Source organism: Eptatretus burgeri, chromosome 4 (genome assembly GCF_056783735.1).
Source record: "Eptatretus burgeri isolate ZD-2024b chromosome 4, Ebu_testis_v1, whole genome shotgun sequence".
NCBI classification, from domain to species: domain Eukaryota; kingdom Metazoa; phylum Chordata; class Myxini; order Myxiniformes; family Myxinidae; genus Eptatretus; species Eptatretus burgeri.
In genome coordinates, this window is record NC_140964.1 from 72,765,850 (window position 1) to 72,790,935 (window position 25,086).

At 42.6% G+C, this 25,086-nt stretch overlaps 1 protein-coding gene across 4 annotated transcripts in view; it reads left to right on the top strand.

Moving 5' to 3' along the window:
• The window catches only part of LOC147028330 (ETS translocation variant 1-like), a 49,512-nt gene that overhangs the window by 22,333 nt on the left and 2,093 nt on the right, over positions 1-25,086 (top strand). For all 4 annotated transcript variants that reach the window (XM_085878635.1, XM_085878636.1, XM_085878639.1 and 1 more), the window contains exons 6-10: positions 9,451-9,529; positions 16,634-16,903; positions 19,139-19,419; positions 19,782-19,847; positions 21,158-21,226. In XM_085878635.1, the coding sequence (XP_085734761.1) occupies positions 9,451-9,529; positions 16,634-16,903; positions 19,139-19,419; positions 19,782-19,847; positions 21,158-21,226 (765 nt within the window). The remainder of the gene's footprint in view (positions 1-9,450; positions 9,530-16,633; positions 16,904-19,138; positions 19,420-19,781; positions 19,848-21,157; positions 21,227-25,086) is intronic.

Here is a 25,086-nt window from a genome sequence, read left to right on the forward strand (position 1 = left end):
GTGGCACTTGGCTTTATCATTTTGCCACTGGGGAAAGATCGTGGCCTGACGATGGTGAATGCTTGGCCAGAATCAGATAAATAAAAGCATAAATGGGACAAATGTAGCTTTAGCTACAGTCTGTAATTTAGTTGGTGAAATAAAATGAAATTCCTTAGCGTTAAAATATAAAACAAATTTCTTTAATTTCATGATAGATAATTTGAGTGATATAACCTGCTTTAGAGGAGGGGGAAAAAAAACTGACCTCTTAAAATTTTGTTGTAAATAAACTGCCTTTCAAGTAGAATACTGTATCTACTGAATTATTGCAACCACCAAACCAACAGATGAGGCCATTCATGCAGCAATACATCGTAGTGGAGAAAAGCGTTAAGACTTCACCTATTTTAGAACGATTCTTGCTTCCATGCTCTTGAACTTATCTTTAAGTTGGCGTAAGGTATATAAAACTTGGCTGAACGTCCCAGCTATGTGATGTATAACCAAGGTTGCCTTTCTTTGGTAATAACCATCATTGCTGTTGGCACGAGGAGCCTTGTGTTTGGAATTAAATAAATGAAAAAACTTTCTTCTTTGCAAAGCAATCTCGAGTCATTGGTCAAGAATATTAGTGAACAATTGGTTTGATTACATTGTAATGATGTTCACCACTCCGCTCCCACCTATAGTATGGATACCGAATGGCATGGAACCTAAACATAACCTGTCATAATTTGCGGTTATCTGAAGATGAGCGAATTATTGAATTCCTTGACTGGTAGCATGTTAGGCAAAGTTTCAGGATTTGAGTTTAAAATTTTTAACATTGTTTGCTCTAATCTCAACTGCTGCCATTATTTTTTGGCTTCACCACTGAAGTTGTAATCTCTATATATATCATACAAGGATGGCTGTCCGTTCGTCTGATTATCTGTGACGCTGATTGGCTGTGTGAGGAGGCAAGGTGCAATGTGATTGGCTCCTGGCAAGATTATCGTAGATGCTTCTTAAAAGCCGATATTCAATATTTTTACGATCGAAACTCATGGCCTAAATAATTATGGCGAAATCTAGAGTTTATTCGGAAAAAAAAAAACTTTATTAAAACCCCATATAATTAAATAATACTCTCAGTGGGACATGAGGTAAAATTGCTCCAAACAGATGTGTTGTATTCACAATCGCCATCAGTGTCCTGTAACTTTTCTCTTCAGTGTGAAAAACACCAAAAGTGACTATTAAAAGCATCATCCGATATCGGAAGATTACAGACAATCGACGTCACAGGCGTTCTGAGGCACACAGTTTGGATAGGCCCCAGGCTTCGAGTCTTGTGGCGCAGAGGACGATTCCTTTATGGCCCAGTGGAATTGGAATCCATCCAAGCTATATAAACACGATGTATAATATATGCACATAAGCATTAGCAACGTTTTGGATTCATTACATAACCTGAGTCGTTGTTTTTTCGAGGCATCGAGCAATCAAACCAGCGTTCTGTGCCACCCACGTTATTTATTTATTTTGGGAACAATCAAAGCTGTGCTTACTGTTTATACACCGTGTTTGTGCATTTCACATTTATGCCTGAAGTACACCAAAGAAATCCTTCCGAACGTTTTGACCCATTCCCATTCCCATTTCCCATTATTTCATTGGACATACCGTTATCCATAACTTTGTTGCTGCTGTGAACGTCATTGTCTGTTCTGTGTTCTTGCTCTTCCACGAGCCTTGATAATGTATTTAAAAAATCCAGGGGAGTGGGAGGTAGATAGGGGAGAAGGAGGGGAAAGAGGGTAGGGAAAGAGAGCCAAATTTTATTTCACAACCAGGATATTTTGCCGTCTTTTGAGACAAATCCAACTTCCACCGTACTATGTTGCACCACAATTTTGCAAGAGGGCAGTATAAGTAGCTCAGAGCTTTGGTTCTGAGCGAAACCAAGAGTACAACACCATTAACCTTTTAAAGTCCATGAAATATTATTTAGATTGATAGACTAACTTAAACTTCTCTGGTCACTGGGGCCGGATAGCTTTGCTAGCTTTTCCCGCCACTTGGTACAGGTACTCTCCCTAGTAATCGGGTGTGTGTGTGTGTGTGTGTGTGTGTGTGTGTGTGTGTGTGTGTGTGTGTGTGTGTGTGTGTGTGTGTGTGTGTGTGTGTGTGTGTGTGTGTGTGTGTGTGTGTGTGTCAGTTGGCTTCCTCCATAACTCCAAACCATGAAACCCAGCAGCCTGAAACTTTGCATGCATATGAAGAAAACTCCAAGGAAGTGCATGTGTGAAAATTGGGTGTTTGGGTTAATTAAAACACCCCTTTTGAACATAATTAACGCCCTTATTTAATTATGTCCTTTGTCAGGCGCATCCTCAGTCGCCGCTCTCTATGAAGTCTTAAGGTGTATGCTTGGTAACTTCGCTGGGGTCTGAAGCCGCCATGTTTTTTTTGGCCTGCTCAACCGTGTCTTGACTTGGAACAGGCCGCAACGATTTCTTAACGATCGTATTTTTTTTTCACTTTCTTCACTCATATTTTCAAATGCCTCTTCATCCTAACTCCGAATTGCTGTGCTGTATACATCACTTTTGTAAGTGCTAAAGTTTTTTTAATTAGGAGCTTGAAGCGATTTCATGCATTATATGATGCAATTTTCCACGATCTACTCTCACGGACTAATTAAAGTATATCATCGAAATATTATTTCGGTTTTGATGATCGAATATCGTCCGGACAAAATAAGTGTCAAAATCTGGAGTGAAATCTGATTATTTAAATAAATAACGAGTCATAACTAAGGCTACATACCTACACCGGCACTCCTCGCTTGACGACCGAGCTCCGGTCCTACGACTAGGTCGTTCAGTGAATTGGTCGATAAGCGAGGATATATTTTAAAATGTTTATACAGTAGTGTACTGTAAACTGTAATAAACAGAATAGAGGAAATCAGCTCGAATATACATTACTTGGGTTTGCATACTGTAAATACAGGTAATCGTTTTTATTTATTCTGAATAAAGAAAAGGTCGAAAGGAAACTCCAACTTGATAACTTTGTTTTAATTTGCAAAACTCTGACATATTACAGAACATAAAAATACAATCAGCAAAAATTACAAAAATGATGTATCAAAAAACATTAAAGTTATAAAAAAAAAGACATCCAGATTAACATTTTAGTCATTGAATCCTTTGAAGTGTGGTCGTGGTTCGGGGTCATCAGCGTCATCATCGGAGTTATCAGGAGCTGTAGAGGGCCTGGGTTAGGGTGATGACGGTGAGGAAATGGAAGGACTTGTAGGGGTCCTGGGTGTAGCTTTCTAGAAGAATCCCGTTGGTGCGGTCTGCGTTATAATTTTCTTTTTTTCTTCATAAATTTCACGATAGCATCGTAAAAGTTCCACTTTTGTGAACCGTTCAACATTCGGGTCCATTCCCTCTGGTTCTAATATAGCCTACTGGTCGGAGAGCTGGTCATAAGTCCGCGCGGTCGTTAAATCGGTAGGTCGTTGAGTGAGGAGTGCCTGTATTTACTTTAAGCAAGCCAGGCTACGCTCCCTCCCTCCTCCGTATTTACACAAGAAAATGTGAAATTTTAAATCGGTAGGTCGTTGAGTGAGGAGTGCCTGTATTTACTTTAAGCAAGCCAGGCTACGCTCCCTCCCTCCTCCGTATTTACACAAGAAAATGTGAAATTTCCAAAGCATTAAACTTGTCTTTTTCTACTGTTTAAAGAATTATATTTAGTGAACAAAAGATTTTGGTATGTGCCAAAATTAACCAGCTTCATTGAGCTGTATGATTTGATGCATTCACTGCTTGAGATCGTGCCCTGACCTCAGAGGGACTGTTTAACCATCCAGTCTGCCAGATCTGTGTATATATTTTCGGAGGTTTCGCAAGGTGCTCTACAGGGAATAAAAGCAAATCTGGTGAAAAAGGGACATTTTAAAATATAGTTATAACGTTTAGGCAGACCGCGAAGTGATGTACCATGTGACGTGTGCACAGAAAAGCAGGCACGCGTGGGGCCGGTGTTTGTTTCCGGACGCGTGGGGCCGGTGTTTGTCTCCGGACGCGTGGGGCCGGTGTTTGTCTCCGGACGTGTGGGGCCGGTGTTTGTCTCCGGACGCGTGGGGCCGGTGTTTGTCTCCGGACGCGTGGGGCCGGTGTTTGTCTCCGGACGCGTGGGGCCGGTGTTTGTCTCTGGGCGGTATTTATAGTATGACCGAGAGAAAATGGATTTCAGACAATATTTTGTTTCCCTCTTCTTTGTTATTCTCTGCAGAAGCATTTTCATGACAATATGAATCCTAATTAACACTCCACCACACGTCTGCCTTCTCTTCTTCTCACCCCTCCTCACTCTCCCTCCATCCTCACTCCCACAACCCTCCTTGTTCCCACTTTCTCTTCTCTCTTTCCCCCTCCATCTCCTCACTATCCCTTCTCCCTCTCCCCCCCCCCCCTCTCAATAATCCCATCAGCGAAGCGTCGTGTTGTATTTGCTAGTTATATAATATATTATGAGTTCCTTTCTTCGAAACCCCAATGCAGGAGGAGGCCATTAGGCTCTCCATAGCTTGTGCAACGGTGGCTAATCTATGGCTGCTCTACCATTTTAAAATGCTAACCATCAGGCAAGGAAGCAGCACGTACCATTTTTCTAAAGTCTTTCGAATGACTCAGCTGGGTTTTGAATCCCCAACCTCCCAAACTGAGAGCAGACGCTCGAACCATTTTACCACCCGGTCTGGTTGAAATTGTGTACTGGCTCTCAAATCGGCTAATATATAATATGGCACTTCGACCAATTTGCTTCAAACATTGCGTCGGCTTCGAAAGAGATGGAATTTATCTTAAAAGACATTTCAGATAAATCCAACACCCTGGTTAGATGAAATGCCTCTCTAACGACTGTCCATTGTGCTTGAAGATGTTGTTGTTGTTGTTGTTGTTGTTGTCCAAAGCGGTTAAACATAACGCTGTGGGACCGTAGGGATGTCTATATATGTTTAATGGAGAGACTTGTATGTGAAGATTTCTTTTAAAATTCAAAAAAAAAAACGTCTTTCTAACTGAAAGGTTAGATTAACCGTGTTGACGATGGAACCATTGATGATATCAAAGATAGCTATGTAGTGAAGTATCATTTTCGTTTTATTGAGTGTCGTAGCAACTGATTAAAATTAAATTGATTTTCAAAAAAAAGTAGATGTAGTTGGGAATATCCAGATTCCAGATGGAATGATAACAGGTGCTTATTTTCAATCTCAACCACTCGTGCAAAGCACTCGCACAACAGGTTATTGTCAACATCCAGGATTCAAGGCACGTTTGGACTTTCTCATCGGTGAAATGCATTTGAATGATTTATTTGTACAAATCACCCGAATCACAGTTGTTTAATTGCGGGGACATGTTTGAAATTCTGACTGTCCTGTTTCTCACACGCTCTTGCAATTTAATCGGTTATTGGAGGTCCGTGGTATCTGAACGTCTACGGCCAAAGGCTCCATCCCACAGAGTTCATTTGGCCACTATTCCCAAATCTGTCCCTTTCCTCCCTGATACGCTGTAACCCACGATCACACTGCCATGGTTTGAGGTCGTGTTCCTTATGCAGCATTACGAAGCAGCTTCTCTATCTTATCGGTTATCACGACGCACCCTGCCTCCATGTGCCGCCGATAGCCGTCGTGGTTTTGTATGCGGGCACGTGACAGACTATGTTAGACCATGATGGTTTGGAATATATATATATATTTTTTTTTGTTCTTCCTTTACCACGTCTGTGATTGGTCTTTCTTCATCGCCTCTTACTTACCCCCACCCATCACAGAATAACTTCGCCGGTAACAAATCCCCTTTATGTGCATATATGCATATGTAATGTTTTCTTCTTTTAAAATCGGACCCGGCACAACCCGTTTATTTATTTGTTTTGTCAAAATGAGATCACAAAGGAGACAGATTGTTGACGTGATCACGGCAACATGAACATTGTCAAACACGCGTCGTCGCTTTCTTCGGTGGCATATCTGATGTCTTTGCAGTTGGCCGCTCTGTCTGCACGACTTGGAGCACTGAGAGTGAAAATTCTTTTCGGTCATGAATGTCGTGTCATCTGATGGACTAATTAAGTAAATATGAGTTGTCTGATGAGGAACTTCAAAGCTGGAGAACGTAAGGCTCATCAAGCATTGTGCAATAGCTGCCAACCTATGTTTTTGTCCATGCTCTATCCTTTTTAAATGCTGAGCGACAAGCAAGCAGGCAGAACGTACCATCCTTCAAGCCTTCGGCATGATTTGGCCGAGGTTCGATTTGCCGACCTCCCAGATTCGGAGTGGACACTCGAACCATTTCGCCAACAAATGGATTTTACATCTTTGAAAGAAACAGAATCGATTTAATGTGAACTAGTTTCCTTCCTTAGTGTTCCCACCCACCCAAATGTGTGTGCATATTGATTTACGATACACTAAGGACTGGTATCGTTTGTAACGCTTTTGTCAATCCTGACCAAAACAGTCTCTTTAAAACAAGTAAAACACCATGATCGTCTCAACTTCATGTTTGACTATATATATATATATATATTTTTTATTTATGAATGACATCCGTCCATCCATTGGGACCACACTCTGTGCAGAGCGTCGGTGCTGCCTAAGCAGTCTCCTGGCTATTGGGTCCAATCCTGGACGAGTCGCCGCTCCGACACAGTATACCAGCAAGCTGGTACTCATTTTGCCGACCTCAGAAGGATGACAGGCAGAGTCAACCCCACCTGGTATTAATTCAACAGCTGAGTGGGATTTGAACTTAGGATCCGAGAATCCCAAGCCCACCACCCAAACCATTAAGCCAACACCAGGCATACGAATGACATCATCACCCCTAAATACAATTTTTAGAGGGAAGTTTCTTATTTACGAGATTTCAGTTTTATTGGGTAGTCGATCTATCTACCTTTATTATCAGTATTTCCATCGATATGTTTCTCTGTCTGTCTGTCTGTATGTATGTCTGTTCGGTCCAGTGCTCCGTTAATACAATGGCGATTTCGATGAAACTTGGTTGGTCGGTTCATACCATGACCTAGTTGTGTGCAAATGAGAACCGTTTGCTATGGACCCATCCGTTGCCTAACAACGGGGCTTTGAAATTTTCAAAAAAAATCTCAAAAATTAATTTTTTCGAAAATGAAGAATCGGGCCACGACCGACTGTGGACAGTACATTCAGCCATATTGTCAAAAATTTCCAGCCGGATCCTATGAAAACTGTCGGAGAAGATAGACTTTGAATGAACCCTGGTCGAAAACAATAAAACGAAGTTCGTTATATCTCAGAGACTACGAGTCAGATATACATGAAACTGGTATAGTAGGTTCATGGTATGTCCTCGTTATGTGTGAGAAAGAACCGTTGCTATGGACGCTTTTGTTGGCTAGTAATGGCTGAAAAACGACTAAATTCGACTACCCATGTCCGCCTACCGGCTTGTTTCTGTTGTCTTTGAACATTTTTGTAAACTTAGCAGCGGAGGTGAAATTTAAAAAAAATTGGGTCACAGTGCACCCTTTCGACATGACAGTTGCGTTTTACATTTTGAGTGGTTAGTAAAATAACGTGCGTTGTCCTTGAAAGCTTTTTGTTCAACCGTGACATTTTGAATCACAAGAGTGGTGTCACTTTTCACAGCCATAGTATCGTAGTTGTGCAGGTGTACCATCGCAGTTATTCGTGGTCATACCAGTTTGCATTTGTCAATGTTCACCACACTGCCATTACGGTCCCTTTTAGTGTAATTGTAAAAAGAACATTGTAGGTTTATCGAGTTTCTCAGGTTCTCCGATGACAGAACGATGGAGGAAAATCCAGGTCACTTGCAAATTCAACGTATGAGAACGCATTTCCTTGGTCTTCACGACGTTAGCATTGGTGACTCTGTCTCTGTCTCTGTCTCTGTCTCTCTCTCGATTTTGAAAATTTCTCCATACGTTACCCAATGTGACCAAACCAAAGTTCTGCTTTTAAGTTCCGAAACAATTTGTGGAATTTCATCCTCTCCCTTTTCATCTTGTGCGCATCCGACGACGTTGAGAGGAAGAATTTTGCTCTGTTCGCCGTCCTTTCATCGATGTTTGCGGTTTCTTTATTCTGAGAAAATATAGTGGGTTTTCTTTAAAAATGAACAGATAATCCTGATAGAAATATCCTGTTCTTGTATATTTAGGCTCACCCGTACCTGAAAGCGACTGGTGGGGCTATTGTAATCTGACTGTATGTGAGTGTGTGAGTCCACACATTATCTACTTTAACATAGATCATTCATTCTCAGATATATTGCAATCCATATTTCCCGGCGAGGCTCTCCGTTGTCAAATGCCTCGTGTTCTTGTTTTATCATCCGATTCTAATAACAACGGGTTTCCTCAGTTTAATTTTCTTTTAATAAAAAGACTGAGAGTGTTTTTTGATGAACTTCACCTTCTACGGATCGAATGACAATGATTATTACGGAAGATCTTTCCATTATAAAACGGCGTGGGAGAGATTAAACGTGCAACATATAACCGATATCGGTGGAACGAAGAATCCTAAACATTGCAAACACTAAATGCAGATCACACGGTTCTGTAGTAGCTAAGATAGAATGGGTTTCTAACTGATGTCACTGAACCTGACTTCCTTGAAAGCCACGATGGATGAATCGGGATTCAACGCCGTTTGAATCGAAGCGTTATTTTTATTATTTAATTTTAATTTCTGTTTATTTATTTCTTTCTCTGGTTCCTTGGCAATCTTGCCTCTAACACTTCTAACCTATCAGTAACAGAAATCATAATAAACAGTGTCAGCTTTTCCTGCAATGTGGTATGTGTACCAAACACTTTATCAGAAGCTGAGACACAAAAAAGATTGCTCAAGTTTTCCTTTCGAGGACAAGTTATTACAGGGTTTCTCCATTCGTTTCGTTGGAGGTTTTACGTTGTGCCGTTCTGTCTGCTGTCTGCTGTCTGCTTTGCATTGTTCAGGGCATAATGCACATCCCGAGCGAGCGATGAAGCCACTTTTTGGAGTGTTTTGCACACAAATAACCCCAAACCGAATCTGATTAATAAAAGAGGTGATACTGGGATGTGCGATGACTTGGTTCTTATGCGCTTGACCCCCTCCTTAAAGTCCATAGTGACAGAATACGAACTGTGGCTTGGACATTGCCTTCGAGAAATGCTTCCTCTACATGTTGTGTGAAAGTTTCAAAAGTTCTATTTTGTTCCCCCCCCCCGCCCCCCGATATCGCCTTTCATGTCACATTTGCATGAGGATTTTGATGGAGTGTTCTCGTGGCTGCACACACACATGGGTTTTGTTGTTTCATTTACTCTTATTGAGATTATTGCTTGTATTTCTGATGGCATTATTGTTCTGTACCAACTTTCCTTTGTCCTCAGTGGCTTTCCACATGCCTGTCAAGATAAAGAAAGAGGAACACAGCGAGTGTGCACAGTCAGCTTGCTGGGAAGATACCAGGTGTGTGTGTGTGTGTGTGTGTGTGTGTGTGTGTGTGTGTGTGTGTGTGTGTGTGTGTGTGTGTGTGTGTGTGTGTGTGTTCATATCATAACAAACACAGTCAGCTTCACCTTGATGTCTCACAATAAGAACCAGCACGTGGATCATTATAAAGAGGACAGCCGGACCCACGCTTTGTTCTATTTGTTTCGAGTTGTTAAATTGATACGGAAAACAATTAAACGAACGCCAAGTTGTCGAACAAGTTGCATTTTGATTCCGTGATATGAAAATGCTTTTCTTGGAGAGCAACATTCCGAGAAATGGATTCTGCGTTACAGTTGCAGGTGAAACTAGAACTGCACTCGGGAGAGCACAAGCCGCCGCCAGGCTGAACAGTTTGTGTTTTGTATCCCACTGATGGTGTGAATCGACATCTGTACCTTAACCAAAATACTAATCAGCTTGTTCTTGTCACCTACCCCACTCGTCCACCAAGTTTCGTCCGAATCTGTCCATAACTGTTTTAGACGTCATGCTTTATATCGTTTTTGGCCTTATTTTTCTCAATGGTGAAGAATCGCTTCAAAAAATTCTAGTATCCGGATTCGGATCTTCACTAAAATCGAATCATTTCGTCCTTGTCACACACCCAACCTGTCCACCAGGTTTCGTCCGGATCCGTCCATAACTCTATGAGATATCCTGTACACAGACAGACAAGCATACACAGGGGTGAAATCACAGCTTTCGGTTGCGGAGGTAACGAGACTGAGCATTTACCTCTGTAGAACCTCACTGGGGAATATACATTACATTAGTTCTGATAATGAACAAGCTAAATTAGAAGAGCTCTGTGCATACTCGTGCACACAGACAGATTACAACAGTCTCTTCCATCCATTCAGAAATGGGCAAGGATCGTAACCAGGGTGGTGAGAGATCCTGTGCTGTCACAGAGCTTATCGCTAGACGTAAACATCCAGTAACTAGTTGGACATGTGCTTAGGCGGAGACATTCAGTTAACAGATGAAATCAGACATTATTTAAAATGCATAAAATAGTACCAGAGTGATGAGATAAATGCAATGACTACTTGTGAAAAGTGTCTGAAGGATTCAAATAAATATATTTCAGTAAGTTTTTGACAGTCACAAAGGGGGTGGGGGGGCATATCATGGTACATGGGAAATTTGTTAAAATGGCTGATATCCTAACTCGGTGCCAAGCCAATTAATGTGTTCAGTAACGTGTTCGTAAATTTGTAAGGTCGGGTACTTAAATGGCAATGTAAGGTAGACGATGCATGATTGTGTCATGAGTATGTATCTATATGTGAACATGCAGGTTGATTGATAGAATTAGACCACACATGGTCAGATTGACTGATTGATTGGACACAACTAAGATTGGCAGCTTCTCTATGAGAAGGTTCTGGGCTGAAAGTGTCAATATCTCAATGAAAATCTGAACCTCACCAACGATCCAGTCATAAAATTGGTCATTGCTAGCTCAGTTTAACTTGTATATACTAGTGCGTGGCCGTACATGCGTGGCCGTACGTGCAAAAAAAATACTTTCAAACTGTGAGCCAGAAACAACCACACAGGCCGTTCCTTCGCTCTCGTGTGCCCGTACGTGCGTGCTCATACGTGCAACCCCCCCTCCCCCCCCCCCAAAAAAAACTTTCAAACGGCGAGCCAGAAACAACCACACTGGCTGTTCCTTCGCTCTCGTAAACAACGACTGGATTGGGGCATTGTGTTTATCTATAAAAGCGCATAAGAAATCGAGAAATGATTAGAATACATTAAGTCATCACTATCCGGAAGTGATGCGTGCCGTACGGAATGTTCACATCATTCCATGAATTATCGCTTGCATTGAAGTAACAACTGCTGTGATACTTACACAAACAGAGTTAATTAAAATCACGTTTACCTCCCCATCTTTGCTTGCCATGACATTCGCTGCCATTGACCATTGCCACTCCTACGCCAACTAAGGCGCCTTTCCCCATCGTAACCAGCACAGCCCGTGACGTCATCGTCGGCCGGCCGTGCACCGGCCTACACAGCCACGCCCATTCAGCAACGTGTATTGTCATTGGTTTGCTAAATAAATGGCCATAACTTGGGAAACACTTGTCCGATTAATATCAAACCTTGAAAAGGCACATCCACAGGTCCCCAGCAAAATACCTGGCAAGTTTCAATTAAATTGGACCAGTGGTTGTCGAGAAACAGCGGTTGCAGACACACACACACACACACACACACACATTGCTGGAATTATAGATAGATAATATAAGCTCAGTATTAATATTAAAATTTAGTGCAGGATCATGTTGAATTACTTCTCCAGTAAACGCTCCAATACCGGGGGGTTAGGTTCCTGGAAAATACTACGATAGTTAAAACCACGATCGTGGGAACCAAGGGACAATGAGAAGAGGGGGGTTCAGTTCCTGGGCTTCGAGAAGATATCGAGGAAGATCGGCGGCAGCCAGAAATAAACACGAAAATGCAATAAACACAGTGTAAACTAGAAGTGCACTCGGTGGAGCGCATACCTCCGCCATGTAACGCCTGATCCACGAGAACATATCGGGCCGAATACATTTTTGAAATATTATGCTATGTGTCGTTTTTGGCCCTATCTCTCAATGGTGAAGAATCACTTAAAGAATTAAAATAATTCTCGTATCCAGATCTGGATCTTCACCAAAATCTAATCGGTTCATCCTTGTCACACACCCAACCTGTCCACAAAATTTCATCCGGATTCGTCCACAATCTTTTTGAGATATCCTGTGCACAGACAAACAGACAAACAAACAAACAGAAAACATAACCTCCTTCACCTTCGTTGGCAGAGGAAATTAAACAAAAACACAAGAGTTTTACCTTTTAAATTTATTCCAAAACAGTGAGGTGGGTGAAAGTAAATGTATCACGTACTGTACTCTGCCGTGAATAGAAAACACAATGTTGATGATGATGCTGTTGGGGGAGGAGAGGGTGGAGGTAATAAAGATGTGGATGCCGAAGTTGGGATGGCTGTTGGATCATCGGGAGCACGACACAGTCTCCTGCTGCATTGCCACGTAGAGGAAGGGTAAAACGATCCTGCTTGTACTGGAAGCTACGAGGTGGCATCCTCTTCCAAAATATTCCCGTCTCTTTGGCGTTAAAAACCTGCTCCGACATAAATTCCTTCCTTCGCCTTGGTTCGTTCCATGAGCCATGGTTGACCTGGAGCCTTCGGCCCAATGTGGCTCGTGGAAACGTCTGTACAGTAAATCCACAATGGTCCTCCATCCAAACATTAAGCACTTTTTACATCCTTTCAATATGAGGATCATTGGATCGGAATGAACTTTTTGCGCTTTGCCGGCAGGAACCCTTGCACGGATATTTGACTCATGGTTACACACAGATGATTCATTGATCCTGTAATGGTGGCCCACAGATGCCACAAGTTCACTTCTTGCCAACCTATCGAACAATCAGACTTTTTTTTCACACAATGTCATAACCTTTCTCTGCCTTTTGGCACGATTCATTTTCTCCATCATTTTATGTTTTGGCACCATTATTAACTGTTTTGTGTCTACTACAACTGGCAGGATCTCCGTTTGTCATTTCCTGTTCGATGAGGATTCGTTATTACATTTGGCTTCGTTTCCGTATGCTGGTCTGTTTACTACAATTAACTGTACATGAGAAACAGCAAAAGGCTCGTAATGGGGGGTAATCGTACACGCCGACACAAACAATGACTCATCTCAGCTCAAAAACCATGATTGGCCGAAACAATACAGCGATAACGAAATCCGAACACAATTGGTCGCCGGCGATGTTGGAACCCGCGATATTGGAGGGTTTACTCTAGTAAATCTTGTTCGTCCTGGTGGAGGTACGCGCTCTACCGAGTGCCGTTGTAATTTTGATTCTTTTTCAATGATCATCCTTTGCCGTTGTTTGAATATCCGATGTCAATGTTGAAGCAGGTGATGATGGGGCTTTAACGCCCACAATTATTTTCACCTTCTTGTGGGGTCGGCCAAGGAAAGTTTCTGGCCCAAGTCTTTCATGAAGCGACTGGCCCAGCCCTGACGTTTGACTAAATAGATCAGGAATTTATAATTCTATCAGGGTGCCGGCGATATCTCACCGACTCTATGCGAAGGACGCCGTGTGATCTTCAACATGTACCAATTAATGCTGGCACAGGGGACTATCCAGTTGAATGTCCATCCGTGGGACAGCTCACATTGATGCCTCACCCTGCCTGCTAAACACTAGGGTAACAGTTTATAGCTGAACCGAGATTTGAACCCAGTCTGGACAGCTCAGAGATGAGGACACATACCTCGAAGTTGAAACAGGTCTCACCAGAAAATATTTCCTTGGCACACTTGTTCCAGATCTACCATCTATTACCAAGATACAATCTTGATCTTTGCTACCCTGTGCTCAACTGTCATAGGCAACTTCCTTGAAGGTTCTATAGATTAGCAATTGAAGTCTGTTATAGATTGTCCACACAGAGACGGTGGTGTGTCTTGGATTGAGAAACTGTTGTTGAGATGAGCTTGTGCTTGTAAAGCCAATTTGAGACTCCTTTTGATGAGGAGTTCATCAAACCCATCAGAAAACATGATCCGTCTTTGGCACGGTTAGTTTTCTGATGCCTGGTCCACGTGATGCTGATCTCTTCATAGGATAACAAAATGTAAATCGGTTATGTCATTCTAAACAATTAAAACTGGTTTTTTTAATTGTTAGACATCCATCTGCTCTGACTCCTAGTTACTTCAAATGTGATGTGAAAAAAGTATCATACATTTAAAACTACCAAATACAACTCGTCACTTCACCGACGGGAATATTTGGGAGGGGGGGATAGAAGGGAGGGAGAGAGAGGGTTGGGGTGAGAGGGAGAGGGAGGGAGGGATAGGGGAGAGGGAGGGAGGGATAGGGGAGAGAGAGGGAGAGAGGGGGAGGGATAGAGGAGAGAGAGGGGGGATAAGGGAGGGAGAGAGAGAGAGAGGGGGAGGGATAGGAGAGAGGGAGGGAGGGATAGGGGAGAGAGAGAGAGGGAGAGAGGGGGAGGGATAGGGGAGAGAGAGGGGGGATAAGGGAGGGACAGAGAGAGGAATAGGGGAGAGAGAGAGGGGGAGGGATAGGGGAGAGAGAGATAGGGGAGAGAGAGGGAGGGATAGGGGTAAGGGTGTCAGTGCGAGGGGACAGAATGGGAAGGCAGTGCAAGGGGAGTGGGAAATGTGAAGGCAGTTTGAGCGGAGAGAAATGGGGGAGGGAGTGTGAGAGGGAATGGGAAGGCAGTGTGAAGGAAAGGGAAGGCAGCATGAGGGAAATGCATGGGAAAGCAGTTTGAGGGGAGGGAATGGGAAAGCAGCATACCAGGGCATTACCAGGACAATAAAACGTGCCCAAACAGCAGCGTTTTCTTTCTAACCGCCATGTTCTAGATAAAACTGAGTGGTAGCATTTTAAAATTGAAACTAATGCTATCAGCCAAACTGCATGCAGTCCTCCCTTCCCCGACCCGACACTTGCATTCCTCCAACCTCCTCACGGTCAATGCGAAACATGCATGCGCATCAACGATCTACTCAACATTTCACTCGCACACATGCATGGATATCCCCACACCCGCACTGCACGGTGGCATGTCCCACGTGGCTTCGATGCCACAGCACGTCTGCTCCCAAGGCTTCAGCGCTGCAGAAGTACATGGTTCGTGAAACGGCCGCATAACCTCCTCCACTGCACCACGCACCACGAGCTCGAGGTTAGAGTTCGAGTTGAGATCGTGTGCCCGCGATACCCGCACACCGCACACACATACACGTACACACACATAACCAACAACAGGCACACACACACCCCAGGAGAGTCATTTGTTCCCATTTCTACCACGTTCATGTGTGCTGTCTATATACCTCTTCGCTTGCAAAAACTATCGACTATTGATATAGTTCAGTAACTAGTAGTATATTTATATTAATATTTTGTAATGAAAGCACACACAAAATGGTGTAAATCAACAATAAGCCTCTTCACTTGCAGCAACAAAAAGTGGTTCCTCTTCGCTTACAGAAACTACCGAGTATTAATATATTGGCAGAACAATAATAGTATATTTATATGAATATTTTGTAATGCAAGCAATTCACCCAAAAATGGAAACAGCAAACTACGGATGTAATTTCCCCCAAAATGACCCCCCCCCCCCCCCCCGTGGACTGTGCCTTCATGGATTGCAAAAGCAGGTTTTGAAGCACGGTGTTTCACTCAATGAAGTTACACTTTCTGCACATTCCAAAATCTTTTCTTCACTCAATGTAATCGTCTGAACAGTAGAAAAAGTTACGTTTAATACTTTCTTAAATAAATACGCTAAGTTATAAAAAATCACTAATTTGTTTAAATTTTTCGGATTTCACTCCAGATTTCGACACTTATTTTGTCCACCAGATCCGACTCTCAAATCCGACATGATATTTCGATTATATCCTTTAATTAGTCCGTGAGAGTAGATCGTGTTTCCAAGTCGAGGCATGTTTGAATAGGCCGAACAAAATGTCGAATTAAGACACCCGTCGAGTGAGTGAGGTGTCCAAGGATGCGCCTGAAAAATGATCTCATTAAATAAGGCCGTTAATTATCTTCAAAAGGAATGTTTTAATTAATCCAAACACCCAATTTTCAGTCATGCACTTCCTTGGAGTTTTTTAATTATACATGCAAAATTTCAGGCTGCTAGATTTCATGGTTTTGGAGTTATGGAGGAGACACACTGACGCACTGACACACCCACGCACGCACACACACACACACACACACACACACACACACACACACACACACACACACACACACACACACACGCACACACACACTGAAATTTATTACTATAGATTTTAGTTGTTTTTCTCTTTCCCATCATTCAATCCGAGCCCCGTTTGTAAATGTCCCGTGTCGCTTTGGTTTGGGTTTCTCCTTGCTCTTGGCATATTGACAGACTCGGGAATATCAGTGTTTGTCTTGTGGAATAAGTCCAAGGCTTTGTTGTTCATTGTTTATTTCCCTTCGCAGTTCTTACACTCCAAAGGCCTTGGAAGCTTTTAGGCCGAGCAGCGCAACTCCTTCACCCATTACTAGTACAAGGAGATTGTCAGCCACTCCAGCTGTTGTCGTGACCTCTGCTGCATTGACCACACATGCTCTGCCTTTGCATACTGGCACAGGCTTTGGGTCCAGTGGAATGACCCTTCCACCTCACACCCTGCTGTCTATGCCAAAGCATAACGCGCATTTCTCACAACCATATCCAATGGATGACAACAACTTTTTGCAAGACATTAGGTGAGAATCTAACTCCCCACCACTCACAATCCTTCGTGATTGCATAACATTACACTATGGTCTCGCTATTTGCAACCAAATTCCAGGATTTGGATTTGAGGAACTGTTCTGTGGCCTGCCTATTATTGTTGCGACACATTAGCCTATTTCGATGTCATCGCTATCGTAATGCGTTGTCATAGAAACTGCCCCAGATATTGCAATTAGTCAAATTTATTGAATGATTGCAACAGATTCACAGCCATTATTTCAATTCCCTTTTTTTTTTCTTGCCTATCCCTATTTTCTGTCCGAGATGCACCTCCTGTGATTCATCTCCAAAATTGTTGTTTGATATCACATGACGAGCAGGGTCATTCATATTGCGACATAACCAAACCGATTTTTTTTTTTTTTTTGGTCATTGCAACTTCTTCTGCTTGCTGGGAAATGCATGATTACACACTCTGTCATGTGTGAATTTGCATAACAACCAGTGATTCACATTGCAGATTTAGAATTTAATTAATTCAGTTTTTTAAAAGATATATTTTCTTATAAGATCAATGTTGTGTGATATTCGATACATTTCAGTTTCATGTTACGATCGTCAGGGTGAAGATGATTAGACAAAGATGGGGAAGAAAATAAAGCTCTGGATAAACCTTGAGAAGGAGTCAGAAAGTAACTTTTAAAAACTTCAGACTATTGTGGGAAAAAATTTCAGCATAATTATTCTGCTCCAGCTCATTGGGCCACATCTCACAAAACAAAGAACTCACTGACAGCAAATGTGTTCTCGGCCTAAAGGCCTAAAAAGTGAAACGACGACCTCTCTGATACCATGGGAAACCATATTTTCACGTTTGGAGATGACTCCACATTGTCATACAGTACCCCCACCTCACTGTCAAACAGACAGCAGTTGTGTCAATCCTGACAAATCTCAGTCTCACCCAATCGATCGGGCAGGATTGTCAAATGAATGGGCCGATGTGTTTCCACAGTCATCCACCTGAAGAGGTTCAGTCTGGTGAATTCCTTGGCCTCAACATCAGCCATGACTTCTCTTAGGCTTACCATGCATATCATAAAGCAAGCCTTCAAACCAGCCACAGACTTGGCATCCTCTGCCATTCAAAGTCATTCCTTGAAAAAATCAGAACTACTCAGCCTACAAGTTCAATGCTGTGGGCCTATGGGCTGGTACCCACTTCACACCTTTCTCTCCTGCATTCTGTGGAATTTAAAGCTCTCAATTGGTTTCTTCTGTGATGAGGCTGAAGTACAACATCCGTTGCCTTCATATCACAGACAGGTTGGTGGCCTCTATTTTTTACCGCCTCCCTCTGATCTCTCTGCCCTCAAACCCACCCCACATCCTCCAGGACGCTCGTGTTCTTAAAGTAACCCCTGCCAAGTTAAACTCACCAAATCCAGACTTTCTGCCCACCTCCACTCTTTTGTTCCTCTTTTCTTCCCACCCATTTTTGGAATTGCTTTACGGATGCAGTTCAATCTCACTCTTCTCTCCAGGGTTTTAAGCTTACTTTGCACCGACATCTCACACCATCCCCCATCCCGACCTGTGATATTTTCTACCCCCTTTAACCCCACCTTTCCCAACCCTGTTACCTGTGTTTCTTCCCCTCCTATATCTCTTTTCCTGTTCCATTGCTTGTTGCCTGGAACACAGGCATCATCCTGTTTCATATGTTTCAAACAATAATGTTTCATATGCAGAAACATTATTTTCGAATTCCCACGCCAGGTGCAAGTTGCATGCATATCTTGTGCAATACGAACGTTTAAGAATATATTAAATAAATAATTTCATTCCACTTTTCTTGATCTCAAATGTGTTTCTTAACTATTATGCAGAATGAGGCTTTTCATATATAAATGATAAATCTCGTGGAAGAGCGATACAAGTGGAACAGGGACAAGGGACACAGAAAAACTGGAAAACATTGACAGACGAGCAGGAACACAAGAAGAGATCATGACAGACAGCAGAATGAGGCAGAAGAGGACAGGCAGGCTAACATTGTTGAAAAAGAACAGGACTGCCAACCACAAACTCAACAACAAGAAGCTTAACCCAGAAACCACAATTTACCATATATACCAGAAGTGCACTGAACAATGAATATTTATTTGTACTCATAGTTGTTATGAGCGTGATTGTACATAGATGTCTCTTCCATTTCTCATGTCTGCAGCATTCAAAATTTAGGGGTTTTTTTTTTCTTGCAGGTGTTGGAGAAACGTGTCTGACCCCTGCCAACCCTTCCAAAGAAATCAAAGTGGTGCACCATCCTCGGCTTGCTGCTTGCTCCACCGTCAAAACGCCGAACCATCCGTTTCCCCCTTTCCAATTGTCCCTTCTTTCAAGCAGGAATTTCTGAGCTATCCCAGAGGCAGTACGCATGGGCACACCATGATGGGAGAGTCTAATTACCCCCGGGTGACTCAACAGCTTCCGTCACTTCCTGTTGGAATCAAACAGGAGAACCATGATTGCCAGTATTCCGTAGGTAAGGGTTTATCACTCGGCCCTTCTTTGCCTGATTCGGCCTTGCACTGCCCACCATGGCTGGACTTTTTGTTGTCGTCCAGCACGTGACATGCTTGGTGCTGCATGACCTTGCTTGACCCTATTTAGTATTGTGCATCGTCTTTAAAGACTCTGTGCAGCCTACTTTGATCTTGAGTTGCGCGTTTTGACCTGATCTGGCCTGGGTTGCCCTGCATGCTTGAACCTCTCTGACAATTTATGGACTCACTTTTCGAACTTCAAAGGTTCAAAAGCTTTTTACTCCTTCATTTTTATCAACTTGATGTGATTTTTTTTTGTCCACCCTAAAGGATGAAACTAATCTATCTCTCTCTTTTACAGACGTACCAACATGCCAACCATTGTACATGAGGGATGGATATCTCAGCAATGCCAATTCACAGCAAGGTAGGGGAAACGGCAGCCTAAGTACCGGGTTCTTTTTTTTACCTCCGCCACCGATTGTGAAGGAGGTTATGTTTTCACCCCTTTTCTGTCTGTTTGTCTGTCTGTCTGTTTGTCTGTTTGTTTGTGTACAGGATATCTCAAAAAGTTGTTGACGGATCCGGATGAAATTTGTGGACAGGTTTGGGGTGTGACAAGGACAACCTGATTAGACTTTAGTGAAGATCTGGATCCGGATCCGACTACTAGAATTTTTAAAGTGATTCTTCACCATTGAGAGATTGGGCTCAAAAACGATACATCGCACGATATCTCAAAAATGTTTTGGGCCAGATATGTTCTCGTGGATCAGGCATTACAGGGCGGAGGTATGCACGCTACACAGTGCCCTTCTAGTTTCTTTCTGGAATATTGGGAAGTTCAGCATTGCCGTGACGCACATGCAAAGGCACCCTTTTATTACGGGAAGGAAACATCTCAAATAAAAAAAATATTTCAAAATCTAACGTCCAATGCAACGTACATCAAAGGCTCATTGTTTAAGCTTCCCATTGTGTCATCACAGAAGGAATCAAAATAACCACTAAGACACCAAAGTATGTGTTACGGCTCTGATGCTGCAGCTGATTCCGTAAACGGACACACGTAACCGCTTCTTTGCATTTTTGTTTCCCTTTTTACAGCACGGGTCAGACAATTGATGAAGAGAAAATAATTTGCAACAATGGTCTTTAAAACAAATGTAGTCTTGCATTTTAATCCTGTTGCAGGATTATTGGAGGTACACACACTCACCTCCACTCTGTCTCGCCTGGGTTTTTAATCTCGGCCTCGTTATAAACTGTCATCCCAGTACTTCACAGGCAGGGTGATTCGTCAATGTGTGCGCTGTCCCTTAAATGGACGTTAAACTGGGCGTCCCGTCTGCCGACATCAGTTGGTGGATGTTAAAGATCCCACGGTGTCCTTCACGATGAGTAGGCGAGCTATCGCCAGCACCATGAACAAATTACAAATTCCTGCCCCAACTACTGCTGTGAAGGCAATGGTAAACCACCCCAGTGTAACCCTTGCCAAGAAACCGTTTCGGCACCACCGATGTTCTGTAACACAGTATGGTTTATTAGATTCACAAAATACACACTCATCTGCACACACACAATCGAGATTTCTGCATGAGTGAATCATTTTTCTCCTCTTTTGAGCGATGGTCATGGTTTTATAAAACTTTTGCTCTCTTTGTAGTTTTTTCCTTGGTTTTTTTTTAACCTTCTCATTTCCTTTACTTTTTTTCTTTCTTTTTTTTCTTACAGGATTCTTGTACGAGAAAGGACCACATTCATTTATTGATGATACATGTGTTGTGCCCAATCGGCTCGATGGTAAGCTCGGGCTTTCACCGAAAACTTGCTATTTTTGAAATTGATAACATGAATATAAAGGTAATGGAAATAAACATCTCTTCACCTAATATTTGCAAAACATGATGTGTTTTAACAAAGTATAAGGCTTATAAAATGGCTGTTGCACAAATCATGCCCTCACATATACAAACAGAGACATGGTATCGCACTGGACATGACTTATTTAAACATCTGACAAACAGAGCTGGTGGATCTTGAGGAACGTGACATCACTTCCCAGACCACTCTTGGTGTTGGCCACACTATCTTGTAGTGTCACCTTCCTCTCTGCAGTCAGAGTGACAATTGAGGAGTAATCGCCCACCTACACACACGCACACACACACACACACACACACACACACACACACACACACACACACACACACACACACACACACACACACACACACACACACACACACACACACACACACACACACTTATGCATACTCTATCCTCTAATCTAAATGTTGAGCATCAACCAAGAAGGAAGCACATACCATTTTAAAGCTTTGATATGATTCGAACAGGTTTGGAATCATGGAATCGAACCGCTGACCTCCCATACTCCATGTTGACCCTCTAACCACAATTCCACTCGGTCTCAAAATTTACATGTGTAGTGAATGCAATTATCAGCATCATCAGTTACCTTCTCCTTAAGTGTACACAACGCTTGTGACAATAGCAAGCTGCGGGGTAGCCATATTTTAGTAAAAGGGGATATGAAAGCTTTTGGAGTTTTCAAAATACAGTGGAAAATCGATATAACGCTCACCGGTGGGGTCCAAAGCGACTGGGGCGTTATAAATGATACAGCGCTATACTGATGCAGTGAAAAATATTTTATATTACATACAAACCAGAACCAAAACACGTGGACATGTACATCCGCCATCTTGGATTGTTGGGGTAGATGACGAAGAGGTCAAGTTATTTTCTTTTCTTTTTTTTTAAAAAGAAATAAACACAGGAATTGAATGCATATAGAATATATTTTATTTTTTTAAGTACAATCGAACATTACTTACAAAATAAAAAATGTACATTATCACATAAATCGGTAAAATATGTTGTGCTTCCTTAATCACAAACGGATACAGAATTTATATCTTGAAGAAATCGGTGATCCTGGTTGGTTTCATGGATGCTCTTGAGAGTCTTCGGGTGTCATCCAGAAGGATTTTAACCTGGTGTATCTTCAAATGAAGATTGGGGCATTCCTGCTCATCCAAGGACTCCAACGAACGAAGACCATAAAGGAAGGACTCTTCAGCTTTGCAGTGGAGAGGCTGGGGGAGAGGTTCAACTGGTGCCTCTTCTTCTTCCGACTCCTCAAGGGGTTCCTCTTCCTCTCCAGTTGACAGCTGTTCTTCTCTATGCAGTTCTTCAGCCAGGTCTCTTTCTTCTTGATCAACCCAGGCATGGAGAGCATCAAGAGCTGATGTACCAGGGGCGAGGTTGAGGGCCGTGATGGCAGACCTGCCCACCTCCTTGGAGAACCCATTGAAGTCTTCTTCATTATCAGACTTGGGAGGACCTCAGCCTTTCCTCCAGCAGTTAATGATGGTGTCTCCGAGGTGACCTTCTCCCAGGCTGGCCCTGCAAACTCCATCGTCTTCTTAACGTCCATGGCCTTGAGGAAGACGGTCATCTCTTTCTGCTCCCTGGCCATAGCTTCGCATAATTGATCTTTGTAGAATAGCTTGAAACATTTGATGACCCCCTGCTCCAAAGGCTGGATCTTGCTGGTGGTGTTCTTGGGCATAAAGGAAGCGAAGATCTTCCCATCCTTGGACTTTAAGATCTTGATGTTCTTGGCCTGATGAAGGAGGATGGTGCCTGAGATGGGTATGTCAAGCTCTCTAGACTTGCAGAACCAATTGAATAGTTCCTGGTCCAACTCCTGATCCCTCCCAAGCTTGACCCTCTTCCTCTTCATCCCTTCATTGGAGTTGACAGTGACAATGAAGCTCTTGATGTTCTCTTCATCCTTCAACCATCCTCTTAAAGTTGAACCGGCGATGCCTGTATCCTTGTTGATGGTCGCTTGAGTTTCACCATTCCGTATCCGTTTAATTATGTGTAGCGTCTCCTCTATGGAATAACACTTCCGCTTCGGCATGGCGGTGCTGAACTGAACAGAGCAAACAAAACTAACAAATTTGAAGATTTCTCGGCTGGTAGGTGATGAAGATGTCGAAGAACTGGTGCAGGAGATGTCACGGGAGCTTAGATTTAAGTTGTTGACAACTCTTCCGAAAGGAGGTGGGCGGTAGAGCACGCGAACATTAGTTAATCTTGTACAGTACAGTACTGTACTTACGTTGTGTACTGTGTTGTATGGTGTTAGAAGGGAACATGAACGTGAGTCACAGGAGATACGGATGCTATGATGATTTGAAATGAATTGATTTTGTTCATCTCAGCTTCGCCATTTATACGGGAAAGGTGCGAGAAGATGACAGCTTGAGAGTATTTTCGCACCACATGTCAACTCAACACAGGGCGATGACGGCTTGAATTTTTTTCGCCACTTAGCGCTATTTTGGACTAACTTTGTCTCTATTTTCTCACTTTTTTGCCTTTAAACATGAAATAGTAGTATTTTTTGGGGTCCAAGGTGTATGAGCGTTATATCACTGCAAGCGCTATAACGCTTAGCGTCGTATCGATTTTCCACTGTATATTTCCAAAAACGTTGTCTGTGATGTCACTGTGAGAAAGTTTACAATGTATTGTCAGGCATAAAAATGCATATACAGCACTAGACACAGACGCAGAGCACAGGGTGATTTGCTGCTTGGTTGCAGGGCCGGATTTAGGGAAGGACCAATGGAACATTTGTCCAGGGCCTCAACTCCAGGGGGCCCACGAAAAAACAATACGATACATTTATTTATTTATAAAGCTAGTATTATTACAGTGTGGCGACATCGCGCTGTTATACAATTGGCTATTCTGTCCTGTGTCTTCTGTCACATCTTCTGTCACACTTATGGCCTCGTACGTCCCTTTGATCTGAGGGCTATAAATAGAAATTTGTCCAACGTCACAACTCTTCCCATCATGCATGCTAATTCACCGTGTCTACATTGAAATTTTATAACTGCAAAATTGTTTCATCATTCTTAACCTTTTACTGCCCCCAGCCTCGCGATATCAAAGTATTCGCTTCTTGTTTATTCCCTTGTTGACTCACAGGTAGTCGAGTCAGGGAAGTGGTATATGGGGGTCACATCTGCTAAGTCAGGCTGGCAATTCGACTTTCCCAGTGCAGTTTTTGATAAATTTGTGTTAACGTTCCGTCAAAATCACTTTATCAACTCGATATGTCACTTTATTAAGCTCTAACTGATCCTCCGCCCACTGAAGATGGACGGAGGTAATATTTTCACCCCTGTCTGTTTGTTTGTTTGTTCATGAACAAACTATCTCAAAAGGTTGCGGACGAATTCTGACGAAATTTGGTGGAGAGCTTGGCTATGGAACACAAACAAAATGATTCGATTTTGGTGAAGATCCGGATCCGCATCCGAGAATTTTTTTTTAAATGATTCTTCACCATTGAGTGATGGGACTAAAACGATATCTAGCACGATATCTCTAAACATTGTGGACGGATTAGGACGAAACTTGGTGGATGAGTTGGTTAGGTGAAAGAACAAGCCGATTAATTTTTAGTGCAGAAACCACGCTGGTTTTTAAAACATCAGTTCAGTAAACTTTAATTATTAAAGCAACCCTTTTTCAAGATATTAATTTTAATGTAAATTGTTTACCTCTCGGCTGTCCTACCAGTCCGATATCAATTTTCATGAAATCAATAAATTCAT